This window comes from Martes martes (assembly GCF_963455335.1).
Source record: "Martes martes genome assembly, chromosome: 3".
Taxonomy (NCBI): domain Eukaryota; kingdom Metazoa; phylum Chordata; class Mammalia; order Carnivora; family Mustelidae; genus Martes; species Martes martes.
In genome coordinates this window covers 67,363,686-67,379,959 of record NC_137890.1, presented here as the reverse complement: position 1 = coordinate 67,379,959, position 16,274 = coordinate 67,363,686, and the positions used below count along the sequence as shown (strand labels likewise).

General features: G+C 39.0%; 1 protein-coding gene across 1 annotated transcript in view; it reads left to right on the top strand.

Moving 5' to 3' along the window:
- Window positions 1-16,274, top strand: part of LOC308339566 (neurobeachin-like) — a 304,645-nt gene that overhangs the window by 274,593 nt on the left and 13,778 nt on the right. The window contains exons 15-19 of the mRNA XM_080798361.1: window positions 5,276-5,365; window positions 7,779-7,971; window positions 9,450-9,521; window positions 11,427-11,582; window positions 12,095-12,265. Of these exons, the coding sequence (XP_080654487.1) occupies window positions 5,276-5,365; window positions 7,779-7,971; window positions 9,450-9,521; window positions 11,427-11,582; window positions 12,095-12,265 (682 nt within the window). The remainder of the gene's footprint in view (window positions 1-5,275; window positions 5,366-7,778; window positions 7,972-9,449; window positions 9,522-11,426; window positions 11,583-12,094; window positions 12,266-16,274) is intronic.

Sequence of the window (16,274 nt, the reverse complement as noted above, 5' to 3'; positions counted from 1 at the left end):
ATAGATAAAATATTTTAAAAAAAATATTTAAAAAAAAAGGACAGTCATGTCCATGATTCTACTTATCAGAAGTTCAAAAAAAGAAAAAATGATGATCATTTTGATGGTGCAATTTAATTATCATCAAAATAGTGATTAACTTAGGAGAGGGGAAGGCATGGGAAAAGTTGCAGTGGAGTGAGTGGCAGGAGGCCAATGTCATCACTTAGGTGTACTCCCATGTAAACAGCACCCAGCTCAAGATGTGGAAATTTCCAGGTCCATGCCAAAGCCCTCTCTGTTTTGATATGAGTTCTGGTTAAAAGGGAGAAAACACACACAAAATTAGTTAAAGTGGTCACACATACCCAGTCTAAGATGCCACGTTCAGTGATTATAAAGGCCAAAGAAAGAATATTATCTAAGTATAAGCAGATCCGTATGTTCATATTATCCCACTAAAGGGTTGCTGAGCCAATACATGGTCTTTCCTATTTGTAAAACACTTAAGATTTTGTCAGTCACATTTGTTTTGAAAAATCTACTGTTTTAAGCCTATTATCCATGCTAGATTTATATGACATGTGTAAGATTTCTTTCACTGTTTATTATATGTAAAAAGTTAGGGTCACTTATTGATTCTGAGATGCTTGTCATTGCTGCATCTCAGCACTCCAAATTGCAGTGTGTCTTAACAATGAATAGTGGATCATAGTTTAATTAGTAACATTTTTCTATATCTTTATAGTATATAAATTAATGATGCTTCTCACAATAGATAACATCTGAGATTCAATGAAGCTAGATGGACAGACTTACATCCCAAGTTTTGCTCTTCTGTCAAACACGTTATAAAGGTCGTGGACTCACACATACACTATCAAGTTCATTCTTGCTTCAGTGGGAAGTGCAGAGCAGTAGGCTCCCCTTAGTCACTGTTTGGCTTTCCACGGTTTCAGTGACCCGAGGTCAGCCATGTTCTAGAAGCAGTGATTCTGACCTAGCCTCAGAATGTCAGCAGTAGTTCGATGTTAGGTTGCAGTGCCTACCTCATTACCTCACTTCATCTCATCAGTTAATCATTTTTTAAAAAGATTTTATTTATTTGAGAGGGCACAAGCGGGGCGGGGGTACGTGGGGCAGAGGGAGAGGGAGAAGCAGACTCTCTGCCAAGCAGGGAGCCCAAAGCAGGGCTTGACCCCAGGACCCTGATATCCTGACCTGAGCCAAAGGCAGACGCTTAACTGAGTGTCTAAACTGACACTTAACTGAGCCACCCAAGTGCTCACTCATCAGACAGGCATTTTACCACCTCACATCATCATTCTAAGGAGAAGGGTGAGCCCAGTAGCGTAAGGTATTTTGAGAGAGAGATCACATTCACCTAACTTTTATTACAGTATATTATCACTGTTCTATTTTATCAGTACTTACTGCTGTTAATCTCTCACTGTGCATAATTTATTCATTAAACTTTATCATAGGTGTGTATGTATAGGAAAAAAACAGTGTACATAGGGTTCAGGACCATCCAGTTTCAGGAATTCTTTGGGGTCTTGAACCATATACCCCAAGGAAGAGGGCAGGACTACTGTAGACCTATAAAGCAATAGCTTCCTTGTAATACAAATTAACATTTTGGTAGTAGATTTTAAAAGGATTAACTAATGCTAAAGTGTGTAGGAGTCAGACAGAGAATAAACCAGTGAAGCGAGCCACGAGGCATGCGTGCCTGGGTCCTGTGAGCAGTGGGCATTACAAAAGGGCCCCTGTGCCTTGGCACCAGACAGGTGTTGCTGTGCAGGAATGCTGATGATCTACCTCTTCTGGGTTTTTTTGAGAGAAGCCAAAAAAATCCAATTTATTGTATGAAATTTTCTGACCTATAAATGTTGGCTCAAATAGAAACCATACCTGTGAGCTGATTATAGCCCAAGGGCTGCTGGCTTGTGACATCAGGCTGAACGTGAGTTCCTGTGCCGTCCTGGCTAGAGTGTTAACCTCCCCAAGAGCCCGAATCTCTATCTGTTTTCTTTGGTGAATATCACAAATATCTAAAATGGTACCCAGTACACAGTAGGTGCTCAATAAGTAAATATTTTATGAATAAATAAAGCTAGCATTAAGTCTTTTCGACACACACAAAACAGTGTAGAGAAAAATAGAAATATGTTGAATTTTTTTAAAATGCTATTTCCGATTGTCTTTTTTTGCCTTTGGCTAGCCAATTCTGACTTAATATTCAGACCTCAGCTCATGTCCCTTTTCTGGAAGCCCCTTTCCTAACAGCCCTGCTGTCCCTGTGCCCTGCTCTACCCCCTACCCTCTATCGCCATGGTCCTCTACCTGCTGTGTGCCCTGATTACTCACTCATCCTATGTCCTCATGGGCTGAAAACTTCTTGAGGGCAGGCTGGTATCTGATTTTTTATCCCTCGACACAGTGGGATAGAAGCATTTAACAACGTTTGTTAACGTCATTGTTCTTGTGGTATTGAATTGTAAAAGTAAAGCACTCCGATGTTTTCTCTACCACTGTGCTTTTCCTTTTCTGTGCTACCTTTCAGTTTTGCCTAAATGTCCCACTGTTGCCCCACTTCCATATTCAGCGAATGTTTTTGGACTCTGTTAGGACTAAGTCACAGCCTTGACCTGCAAAGATCAACAGTCTGAGCAAACAGACCTATGTAAAGAACTGTGCACTGAATTTCATGATAAAGGGAGAAAAGTGCAATGAGAACATGGAGGATATTCACTGTGATTTAGGGAGTCTGGGAAGGATTTAGAAACCTGCCCCAAGGTTTACATGAAAGGGAGGCATTTTTCCCTACATCAGGAGTAGTTCTCAGAACAACCGCTCAGCTGCTATGCTTCACAGATCACAGAATGGCCTGTGTATATCCCCGGGCCCCCTCCCATACAGAGTACTTCCCTCTTAACAGAAAGAAGACCTTGATGACTTTCTAAAGGTGGCGGAGGACAGAAAACATGGGACGGGGAGAAGTGAAGAAAATCTGTGGGTGCTCACTCCTCGCTCAAGAGTGTTGGTAGTGCCAAGAAGAACTTAGAGGAGGCAGCGTGCTTTTTCAAGATCAGAAAGATCTGTATATTTTTAAATCAGAGGTTAAGGGATTACTGGTAGACAGGATTACAAGAGAGCCAAAAGGTAAACATTGGAATAAGAACTTTTAGGTCATGAAGTCATGTGATGTGGATCACAAGGAAGAGGGATTCAGTTTAGTGTCTAAAAAATAAATAAATGGTAAGTGTAGGAAATAGACCGTCTTAATGAGAGGGCAAAAATCACAATATTAACTTGATCACAGCTTAATATTTACCCTAATGTCATTTGAGAATAGTTTAAAATAAATACATGTGTGTACTCTGCCTCAGTCCAAAGAGGACCGGAGGTAGACCCACTGCAGAGAACTGTTCCGATTTCTGGAAAATAGGTGAGTCTCCAGAGATTTTCTGATATAGTTTTAATACTTGCCTTTCAGAACAAAAATCAAGTCAAACAGAGCATGTTTGTGGACTCAGTCCTTCTATGGCCCTTTAAAGGCTACCTACTAAGTACAGACTCTGACCTAGAGACTAAACTGTGTTTAATTTTACCCTCATCTCCCCATCCCACCCCAGTCCTCTTTCTGGAGGAGTCTGAACACAAGCCAGAGGACCTATTGTTAGAGCAACTTCAGCTTTTCATGTTATGTAAAGTCTCTAGCCAGGGCAACTTTAACAATGAAATTACCTTTTTTTTTCCTTCCAGGTAATTCTCAAGAGTTTATTGTTCATGATGTGAACCTAACCAGAAATGGTCTCTTCCTTCTTTTATAATTGTAAATCTTGCACCGGGGAGATAAAGTATGATGGTACCTATGTGAATGCGATTTACTTAAATAGTCACACTTTGCGTGTGAGTGGACACCATGCAAATAAATGGACACATTAAAATTGGACAGCACTTAAAGAGATTTAATAATTCATCCTATTGCCTCTGCAAATAAAAGAACCAAAGCCCCATTTGTGCAATTGCTAAAATATGGCAGATAATGATGCATTCATGTTTAATATTGCTAATAAATTTGAAAATTCACATTTTTATTGATAAACATTTTCTTGAAATGCAGTGTAGGCAGACAGATTGTTAAATTTAAGTACTTTATAAATGAGATTTGTAGATACTGATGCGATTAGTGGCAGCGTGGCGTCGAGAGCCATCTACCACCTTACCTGCATTCCTAAGCACTCAGCAATGAGTTTTGTATTTCACTTTTATGTGCAACCAAATTGCACACAATTTTAGGGGAAAAATTAGCATGGTAACAGAGTAATGACCATTGTAAATATTGTGCTTCTCCTTGTTGACTTAAATTACACGCTAACAGTATTTTGGAAAAATATTTCTCCTAGTCTAGCTTAATATATTGAAATTTTTTTGCCTGTAGGATTAATATATAGAAGACATACATAAATCTCCTGTAAGACTGTGTCTTTGACATACACACAGAGAAAGGCATATTATACAGTCCAGACAGCTTGAGATCCAAAGTTATTTTTATTCATTGGAAGCCATAAAATCTCATTAATATTTCCTATCTGCACAGGCTTTAATAAAATATTTCCTAGCTCAAGATGCCCAAAGAATTATTTCCTCTTTGGGCTGTAAAATTTCAAAGAATTTCTGAGACATGTGAATTCATACCATATAGACATTAGATAATACTTCAGCATTGATCTTAAAACAGTATAACATGCTAAAACATATTTTTTTGTACTGAAAATTTGGCCAGCATTAATCAATCATTATACAGCAGTCTTAATGATTACCCTCTGTATGGAATGGAACACGTGATTTCCTGAATTTTATTTTGTATCACTGGTGGACTTTATGTATCATTCTTTCTCCCCAAGATCCCAGAAGCTTATTTCATTAGAGATCCCCATACATTCCTCCTTACACAGGACTTTCTGAAGGTACACGTGGTGTATTGAGTGTGAGAAGTGTTGTTTGGCTTCAGCCGCATGCACTCGCGGTCTAACCCTCCCACGTTTAACCCCGGCTTCTACGTAAGAATAGCCACTTGGTTAACGGAAGCATGTTTGGAAAGAGAAAGCAAAGCTTGTCTACAGCATACTAACACGTGGGTGATTCTGCACCCTGAGAGAAGAGCACCCGGTGAATTTTCTGGACATTTTTCACGGCTGACTTGGGGTCCACTTGCATTGGCAGCGAGCGTGATGACCTCTCTCGTTGATGCATATTGATTATGACAGTCACTCTCCTTCCCCTGCAGGCCATGGAGGCACAGATACAGAACTTTGGACAGACGCCCTCTCAGTTGCTTATCGAACCACATCCGCCTCGGAGCTCTGCCATGCACCTGGTAAGACAGAGCCGCCCGAACAGAAAGTTTTTCGCTTTTTCTGTTTTTCTGTACCTGGGAACACATCAAATAAAATCGTCATTTCAGCAGCATTTTTAGAGGCTTCTTGATTTACTGCTTAAACTCTTCAGGCTAAGTGGATGCCGATACCCTGTGGAGAAACAGAGGGGAGTGCGGTTCTTACCTTTAAGTCCTGCTACACTTGCCCAGTTTGGGGTTCACAAAAATTGCGGTCTTCTCTGACTCTGTATGCCCCTGCATAAACTCATTCAGCACATACAGGCACCAGAATTAGATTCGATTTATAAAGTAGGATGAAAATATAGTATGATATGGCCCAATTTAATCTTCTGGGGCAAGGTGGGGTAGGGGGAGTAGCTCATTTTAAGAAGAGGACAGAAATACAGAGGTAATTCACCAGGACAGGAGAGTTAAGAACAAGGACTCCAGAGGCACTCGGGTCAAACACCAGCTCTGCCTCTAGCTAGGGAATGACTTGGGCAAGGTGTTTTACCTCTCTGTTTATGTTGCAGCATCTGTTACATGAAAGCAAAAATACCATCCGCCCTGAGAATTTCATGACTTAATACCATAGAACACTTAGACCGGCACCTGGTGTGCAATACGTTCTCAATAAATGTTAGCTGGTGTCATCATCTCCGCTAGCTCCTCATATTAAAACTTTTATTCCCATTTTACAAGGGAAAGGGTAATATTCTTTTCATTTTAATCTGAATTTTAAAAGCTCATTTTCATAACAAAACCGTCCTTTTTCATTTTATTAGCAAATTGTACAACATTTCCCTCTCTAAATTGAAGATGGCGAATTTTTTTCCTGAGAAACTTCTTTAGAAGGAATTTCTTTTTTAAGCTGTGGTTTTTCACTGATTTTTTTTTACTGAAGTGAAAAATGCTTGAAGGCAAAGGAACATGTTTGCAAAATGAATTAAAGTTCATCCATTTTTCTAGGCAATTATCAAAGCAGCAAGTACCTTAATTTTGGAGTAAAGAGCTCTGAAGTATGGTCCACTGTATATGTGCAAACAAATTTATAAGCTTTTATTTTGTGGCGGAAGTACTGTTGAGACCTTTCATTTATTTTTTCAGTTTCTTAACAAATTCGTATCGAGTTCCTTCTGTGTGTCAGGCATGACGCTAAGCACCGACAACACAGAGGGGACTGTCAAGGAATCAATAGTCAAACTCCTACTGAAACACATAAATAAATGTGTTTGTTTGAAAACACGTTTTTTTCTCTTTACAATGGCTTCAACAGCTTCATCCCCCTTGATTAGTCACTAGTGAACTCTTGTGATTGAAATTGGTCCTTGCGTGTGACGAAGCAGAGAGGTTGACACCAAGCACACGGTTCCATACGAACACGTAGTCACGGTACAGACGTGGGGATGTGGCCTAGGAGCCCCAAGCCTTAGATGAAGTATTTTTAATAAACTGTCCAAGAGAATATCTCTAACACTTTATTTTATGAAATGCTTTGGCAGAAGAGTTTTATTCCCGTGTTAGTCGTCTCTGTTTAATAATAATAATAAAAATACTTATCTTGGAGAAGTGCCCAGGCAGCATTCATTGCTTTCCTGGGGAAAATTGTGAGAGACTAAATTGGCATGGAACTGCTCATAAAGGAGACCTAGCCCTTCTAAGCTCATGGAGCAGATGATTCCTATGTGTAGAAAACAGTTACAGAACAGTTACGAACGCGACGGAATGGCTAGTTCCAGCATCCCCCTTTTGTTTTGGTGTGGTAGTATTTATGGTGTTTTATAGTTGCTGGAACAGTAGCATTTATAGTGTCTGCCTTCTATCGAGTCTTATGCTAGAGGTTTGAAAGCAAAGACTGAGGGAAGAAAAGGGGGTAGCCCTCAGGAAGCACACAGTCTAGAAACGAGGCATCAACCACAACCAGTCAGTATTGCCACAGCCGAGACTCGGGCAAAGCTCTGACAGGGAAGGCTAATGTATTTTAGTTACTTAGGTTGGAGTCATGTCCCCAGATCAACCAGGTAAAAAATGAAAGTATCAATTCATTCATGTTATCTTTGGTGTAAACAGTGTCCGTCACTGACTTAACTAATTTTTCCACTAAACTGATGTTTTCACCGCCCTGAATAATGCTGCTGCATCATGAGACCGGTCTGTGAGCTCCCGTCTCACCCCGCTGTCTCACGAGGCTTAAACTGAGGCTGGTCCTTGGTGATCTGGTGTCCCCTGTCAGTGGCTGCACAGAGAGAGCCTTTGCCCCTTTCCTGTGCCATCCTCACAGGCTGGAAGTTGGGGTTGCTTTGCTCGCTGCTCATGCTAGCCTCGTCTGTGTTAACCTCTGTCTCCCCAGAGCTTTCACTAACTGTGTTATCCCTTCTGTTTTCTTCTGCTCTCTTCCCTTTCTATTCAACAGTGTTTCCTTCCACAGAGTCCACTCATGTTTAAAGATCAGATGCAACAGGATGTGATCATGGTGCTGAAGTTCCCATCAAATTCTCCGGTGACCCACGTGGCAGCCAACACGCTGCCCCACCTGACCATCCCTGCGGTGGTGACCGTGACCTGCAGCCGACTGTTTGCAGTGAATCGGTGGCACAACACAGTAGGTACGTGTGTCCAAGTGTGTCACTTGCTAGAGGGCTCTTATGAGCTGTAGTTAAGGTAAGGTAAATGTGCTGGGGTCTAGCCGTATGCCAGATCTACAGACAGCGGCAGAGCAGATCACTGCCAGACCTGACGAGGGGAGTCTTGTCTGTCTTGTCCACGGCTGTTCTGTGTTGGGGCCTCACAGAATGCTGGGCTGGGGGTTAAGTGTTCAATAATATTCGATGAATTGAAGCAGGTCTACAAATAATTCCGCCCCCCACCCTACTCTATGCCTGCCCCACAGGAAAAAAAAAAAAACACTTTTATGCTATATTAAACAAAAATGAGTTGAAATCTCAATTTCCTAGATAATGGTTTCAAATCCTCTTTCTTCCATTTCACTAATTTATTTGGCAAATATTTGAATGGCCACTATGTGTCGAATAGTCACGCACACCAGGAGTACAGCAATGAACAAGACAGACACCATCTCTCTCCTTGAGGAGCTGAGACTCTTTGAGAAAAGACAAAATCTAAATTGTTCAGTGATTCCGTGTGTGTTTTCTTTAAACTCATTCCCAAGAGTTCCAGCTGGCAACTTGAAGTGATAGGATTCTATTATCAAAATTAGACATATTGATACTTACCTAACCAGGACAGAAGTTGACATGACCAAATGATTTAGTTGGCCAGATTCACCCCTTATAATTTCCTCAGAAACCCCAGGACTCTCACTATCTCTAGGACTAAATTGATAAGCCATGGTAAATTCATCTGAATTTTTCTAAATATTAATCCTCTGATAGCAGCTTCTCCTGAGCTTAAGGTCTTAGGTTTGGCTCCACGTTTTAACCTTCAGTTGACTTGCCATCTAGTGAAAGAGGATGGAAGCCCAATCTTCCCCTCTGCCCTGGCTCAGGGAAGCCCCGCTGTGCTCACGCCCACCCCTGCTTGCAGGCACAGCCTCATAGATTTCAAGCTTACTGGCTGCCCAGAAATCTTAGCTCTTTGTTGGGTTCAAGAAAGGTTATGGTCTTCTATTCTATGTGGCTTTTTCTTGTTAGGATAGGAACATTCTTTCCATGGAAGCTAGCAGTCCCTGTTGTGATGATTTCTTTTGAGAGTATCTACAAAGATGTTTCTTATGACCATCATTCTTACAACTATTTGCCAAATAATTTTTAAGCAGTACACCTTTTCTACAGTCATCATAAAAAATTGCTTATTAGTTGGGACGCCTGGGTGGCTCAGTTGGTTAAGCGGCTGCCTTCGGCTCAGGTCACGATCCCAGCGTCCTGGGATCGAGTCCCACATCGGGCTCCTTGCTCAGCAGGGAGCCTGCTTCTCCCTCTGCCTCTGCCTGCCTCTCTGTCTGCCTGTGCTCACTCTCTCTGACAAATAAATAATAAATAAAATCTTTAAAAAAAAAATTGCTTATTAGGACGTTCCTTCTCTCTCAGACTTTTGTGGTAGTTTTCTCCTTCTGTTTAATCTTTAGGCCTCAGAGGAGCTCCAGGATACTCCTTGGATCAAGCTCATCATCTTCCCATTGAAATGGACCCCCTGATTGGTACGTTAACAAAAAAATACATTTTCATGAATGCCGACTGTCCACAGATTCCTAGGTAGTTATTTATCACAAAAGGTAGTTGAATGATCATTTTTCTGCCATCAAATTAATGTGTAAATAATACTGAATTACCCTAGGAGCTGTGTAAAGCATAATATGCTATCTGGCATTTTCTTGATTTTGGGGGAGGTCATTTAAGTTTAAGTAAATTTAAGTTCATTTAAGGTCATTTAAGTTCATTCCAAACAAGGAAAATCATTCTAAACTGTCCTTTCTTTCAGCCTAAACTATTCTTTAATAACTGTATATTATTTAAAATACTTAAAATATGGAAGGACTCAAAAAAAAATCATTAAAGAGAGCCAACATGAAAGACATCTTTTCTAGAAATCTCCTTTCAATAGGGCCACTTTTTTTTAATTAAAGATTTCATGTGAATTGCAAACTTAGGAACTGTAACTCTTTGCAACAGATAATGGAAATATTTTTAAATCACATACACACTAATGATCAGGTAATCCAGAACAAGCCCCTTCATTTTCCTAGCCTCAATTTCCTATCTGCAAAATGACTGATCAGGATATTTGTCCTGCCTTTTTCATGGGATCATGTAGGGAACTAAATTAGAAAAAAAACTGAAAATGGCATAACAAAGTGTAAAGGCTTATCCAATTATGGTATATATTTTTTGATATTTCTTAATTTGCCCTTCACCTTTGAACTCAGAAGTCAGCTAAAAGGCAGTCATTTGAGTTAGTTACTTATACCCCTACACAGAAGAACATTTACATGTCTTCGGGAAGATGTAAGATTCAGGACTGGGAATATTTTAGAGTCTAGTCCAGCTATTCCTCCGTCCAAGAGACATCAACAGTGTCACATACAGCAGGAAAGCAACCATGGAAAAATTAGCAGCTCTATTCTAATTAATTAAGGACCAATTATGTAATTTTCAAGTGACTCAGAACCTTTGATTTTCTTTTTCTTTGCCACCTTTCTCTGTATAATTTTTTTGGCTAACCTCCCTAGTCGTCGTCATTATTATAGCATTAGTGGGACTCTACAAATAGTAGCACTTCAGTCTAATTGGCGCGAGAGAGCGTGGGTGACCGTCTGCATCTCCTGCTTAAGAATTCAGCCCAGGGACTTAGCCTGAAAGGACAGCGCAGAGAACGGGACAGGCTGGCATGCAGACAGGCACTAGGGAAATCAGACAGTGTATCCGAGTTCCTGGCTTTGTTCAGATTCAATCCCAGTGCTATCCGCCGGAGTCTCTGCCTATCTCCTTCCTCCCCAGTCCCTCTCCCATCTTTCCTATTCCTCCCCTCCCCTGCCAGCCCATTCTGGAAAGGCCTTCTGTTTGTTGACAATCCAGGTCTTTAAAGCTGCTGACCTAAAGCTCCCTGTGGGGCTGCCCACATAACAACATCCCTTGCTCAAACCTCTCCCCTCTTTTTTCCACATGAATTGTAAATGCCATCAGAAAATGACAGATTGGGGCAAATAGTAAGACTTTTTTTTCCCTTATATACTATACTTCACACAATATTTCTTCCTCCTAATTACAGAACTTGTTGGACACTAATGAACTTGTGTGTAGTGAACGTGGATAGAATTCAAGGCATTTAAATATTTTTATTTTCAATTCATTATCTGAAGTCTGCATATTTTTATTTCTTGGGGGAGAAAGAACTGAAATTTCTGACAACTTTTAGATATGTAAGAGGGTTCATAAATTTCCACAGCTACTAAAAATTAAGCTTCTGTTCCTCATGGGGGAATGTTAAAATGTTAATAATCTTATAACCTTAAAAACCCATTTCTAGGTAAAAGAAGCACAAAAATATACCTTGATGAATCTCCTGTGGAATCCTCCTTTAAATTCTTTTTTCTGTGTCTGTCTAGCCAATAACTCTGGTGTGAACAAAAGGCAGATCACGGACCTTGTCGATCAGAGTATACAAATCAACGCACATTGTTTTGTGGTCACAGCAGATAATCGCTATATCCTCATCTGTGGATTCTGGGATAAGAGCTTCAGAGTTTACTCTACAGAAACAGGTAAGGTTAACCACAAAATACCTTATTCTCTTCAAAATGCCTATTGATAGATCCAGGGCTTAAAATAAGTCATGCTTAATAATGTAGGCATTTTCATCTTGAGTGCCAAGATTCAAATTAAGTGTTCACATTGTAAGTAACTCATTATAATTCTATCCATTCCAAACCTTTGCATGAGTCCTGATTTCATAGGACGAATGGGACTCTTGTCCCTTCCCCAAACCAAGTCCAGTAAAGGACCTTAAACCTCCCCTTAGTCTGGCCCAGCTCCTGAAGAATGAAAATCATGATTGTGTTGTTTTCTAAGTCATGTCCTTAAAAATCCCAAGGAATACTCTTGTATCATTTCCCAGAAGAAATTCAGGAAAGCGTCTGTGGCTAGATTTGAATTAGCTTATAAATTTTCATGTTTACAGATTTACTTTTCACAAATTTAGTAAAATAAAGTTAAGCTTATTACCATTTAAAGAAAAATGGAAAAATGAATTAAACCTAGTGTTTCTGTGTTTCAGGGAAATTAACTCAGATCGTGTTTGGCCACTGGGATGTGGTCACGTGCTTGGCCAGGTCTGAGTCATACATAGGTGGGGACTGCTACATTGTGTCTGGGTCTCGAGATGCTACCCTGCTTCTCTGGTACTGGAGTGGGCGACACCATATCATAGGAGACAACCCTAATAGCAGTGAGTATTTGTCTAGAAGTGTCCCATCAGACTACAAGTTTCTTTAAACATATTTTGCTTTTTTAAATTTTTCTAACAGCTTTTCCTAGGGTTGTAAGGATTTTAAAATCTGAAAGCTTTAAGTGGCAAAAATCTTTGCTAGAATGTCGCTATGGTCAAAGTAAAAAAAGAGCAATTACTGTAACCTTCAACTTGGGGAAAGTCCCAGGTCCCCTCACATCGACCCTGTCATTGGCAGCCCTCCCCCAATGTCCAAATGTCTCTATCCTTCATAAATTTCCTTCAGTATCACCTAGTCCATTAAACTTCGTATAATTTCTCTCAAATGAATATATTCTCTCCCTCCTCTGAATTCCTAAAAGGTTTTATCTGTGTCTCAGTGAGGACACTTATTACTTCCTACCACACGTCTAGTATCTCCGTGTATTCATTTAACAATGATTGAGTACTCCCTTCAAACTAGGCTTTGGGATGGCAAAAACTGAGTAAGATAGTTGCTTTGCTTGTGATGATTCCTAAGTATTTTTTATTCGTCAGTGCTCCCAAGATATCCTGTAGGGAAAAAATGGAGGGACCGCAGAGTAAACTAATTTTAGAAAACACTGCATTTACTCTTACTCTCTAGGTAAGTTCTGAAAGTCTTACTTACACAAACATATCTATTGAAATTTGATTAACCCCCAATTTCTTAAACATGTTTTTCCATGGTATCTTTTGCTCATGGCAGTACAGTTAAAAATTATTCTTTGGAACTGTTGTTCTGAGGAAACACTAAAATGAATCATGAGTCTCTCCCTTTCCATTTTAAATCTCTGGTTCCTGGCATACTGACACACATAATAGGTTTTTCAACATTGTTAAATGAAGGACTAGATAAGAGATTGCCTAGAAATAATCGCTGCTATTAATTACCAAGCTTTCAATAGTTTCAATGCAAATATTTCCTATGAAATAGAGTACGGTGTCTGTAAGGTGTTGATAGTGGTGAGTACCTATAAACCAGGGCAATTCATATATTGGTCACAGCTTACACAGTACTTCCGAAACAAACTGAACCATGAGTTTGGCCTTATTTATGACAAGACAGCAATAAGAGTTTTCTAGGAATGCTGTGTGTCTGTCACTAAAATATTGTAAGAGTAGATGACAAATGGGCAAGATGCTCTCTCTCAGCTGTGTGATCGGAGGCTGCCACCCCTGGTCTGTTCATTCCAGCCTCTGAGAATGCTGAGGATGGAAGCCCAGGTGTACATCTGTCTGTCCTTCAAGTCCCACCCACCCCCCGCTCTTACTCATTTTGACAGGAATATTGCAAAAAGAGGAAATGGCTTTCGATTGATAGGAACAAAGTCCCTATCATAGTAGAGAAAAAATGAAATGAAATATATATATATGTGTGTGTATATATATATATATATTTATATATGAGAATGAAGATAGTGGGAGATGAACTAGATGAGACCAAATATCACGCAAGGTTTCACACTTGCTGCCTATAGCAGGAGCTGCAGAGCAGCAGATGAAGAACTTCGAGGTGCATCGTGGAGTAACGGCTCTTAGCGTAGACACTGAGTAAGAGAAAGGGTGTGCGTTATGCACATCAGCCTCTGCTCTAAGTTGTGAACTAAAATATGATACTGATTTTAAGGGAAAAAAATATTCAGTGTTGCTTGATTTCCAGCCAGCTCAAATAGTTAGCTACCAAATCCACATTATAACAGATATCATACTCTAACTACTAAAAAGTTAACCTCCTTATTTATTCTTTTCTAAAGCTACGCCCTTAAAAAAAAAACCCAGAAACTTCATTTTTAGCAGAATTCTAGTGTGTGTATGTATGCGTGTGTGCGTATGCATGCGTGTATAAGACCCTTGATCTACCATGGATGGCTTTCTTATTCTCAAGCATGGTACATTATCAGCTGTATTTCATCTAAGTTTATTTTTGCGTATTTACAAATCTTCATTTTTGTAGTAGTGTAGTATCCATTAGAAAAGCTTAATTAAGCAACAGGTCTGTGTATTATCTTCCATCTATATTGATAAAAATTAGAAGTTTTTAGATAATTTTTTTAAGAAACAGAATAGCGCTTTAAATCTCATTAACTAATATCTTCAAACTGGCACTCAGAAATGATGAAAATGATATTTCCAAAAAGAGGATTCATTTCTTGAAAGCTACCACCTGGTAGCTGAGATAAGATATTTTATATATCATACTGCTCTGAGGTAAAGAATTTTTTTTACATGTTAAGGTATAGTAATTGTATTAGCTACTTAATTTGTGTGATTTTTCTGATGACCTTTTAAATGAAAAGATTAACAATGGTTGCTTTAGTCCATCAGTTATCAAGAAAAATTAAATGTAGTAATACTTAGAGTGGATAAGGTTCCTTACAACAGGAGCTATAGAAATAAAAATGTTTATATTGACCCTTAAGAACAAAATTATGAATATTATATTTGTTAAAATGCAGGATTTTATTTAAGCTTTCAATAAGACAAGATTATCCTTAAGAAATTAAGAATATTATTGATGCATATCTTTTACTGTTGCCTCCATTTGTAAAAGTTTATTTTTGGTCAAAACTATTGTCATCATTATGATCCCAAATGACTTTGTAAAACCCACCGTGTCAAGAGTTTTGGACATTTAATATGGACTTATGTCATATGGCTTTATTTCATCCATCATCATTAATGTAAGGGGGAAAAATGCTCTTTTAGAATAAACAGGATGATCACCTGTAGTGTTAGGCAAGCAGCAAGCATGCATTGAAGTTCTGCTGGGTGCTGGTCCTATCTTAGCCGCTGGGAAAGCTGGATAGTCAGAGTCTCTGGCCTAGTATTACACTAATCACCAAACTGCTTTGTCTGCTTGAATGTATGGAACATATTGAGTACTTGTCACATGAATCATAAATTGCTATCAGATGATGTTTGGTATCATACTACAAAATGTTTGATCTTACATCTTGGGTACAAAATAATAATTACATTAAAAACGTGTCTGCTTTTTACCATATGGATAATTATAATAGTAAAAAATTAATCATTAGTCCTATCTAGTATCTGATAGACTTGACTGATTCATGTCTCACTGAATCTGTTAAAATAGCCAACCTGGTAACACACATACGCATGATGAGAGAGACCACATATATTCGTCAATTCACTTTTTTTTTTGTAAAAGCAGGCACAGCGCACACTGAATTGACTGTCACATCAGAGATCAGCCATGGGTGTTGATATAGACATAGTCCTTGCCATCAGAAAACTCACAACATGAAAGAAAAAGATTTTTTTTTCTGTCCCAGTTTAATCTATTCTAGCTACCAATTCACAGGTCAGAGAATCAGGCTGTATGTGTTTTCTATCTTTAATGCATTGCTACTCAAGACCAAAAAGCTGGTTATATCTAAATTCATATTAAAGTGTGCGGCACAATGCCCTTAGGTTTTGAGGGTTGTATATATTAACCTAGACTTGAAGGGGGAAGTCCTAGTGTGAAACACAACATGCCAGTAGCCGTTAGAATTCAGGTTTTGGTCTTGGTGTGGACGTTGAATTTTTTTGTATGTCAGAGGCTGAATCATATTTATTCAGCACAACATAAAATGATAGGATTCACTTAATCACTTTCTCAAGATTAATTCAAGTGGCTCTCTAATATATTTATGTCTCTTTTGCACTGTCATTATTCTTTTTTAATGGAGAGCTCTATTAGTACCACAGAGGAAAATCTAAGTAATGTTTATAGATTTTTTTAGGTAGGTGCAGAAAGTGTTTAGGGTTTCTTTGAGTCAAATATATTATTGTGGCTAATTCAGACATCTCAGAAAGTCTTTTCCTAATTATTTGTATATTTTTAATGGATTCACTACAAAGACGATGAACATTTAGAGGCAGATCATTAAAGAGTTTCAGACCATAAAAGAAATAAGCAGGTGCTACCTAGCTAGGTTTCAGTTGAATTACAGTTGTTTTATGAATATATTTTATAATGCTA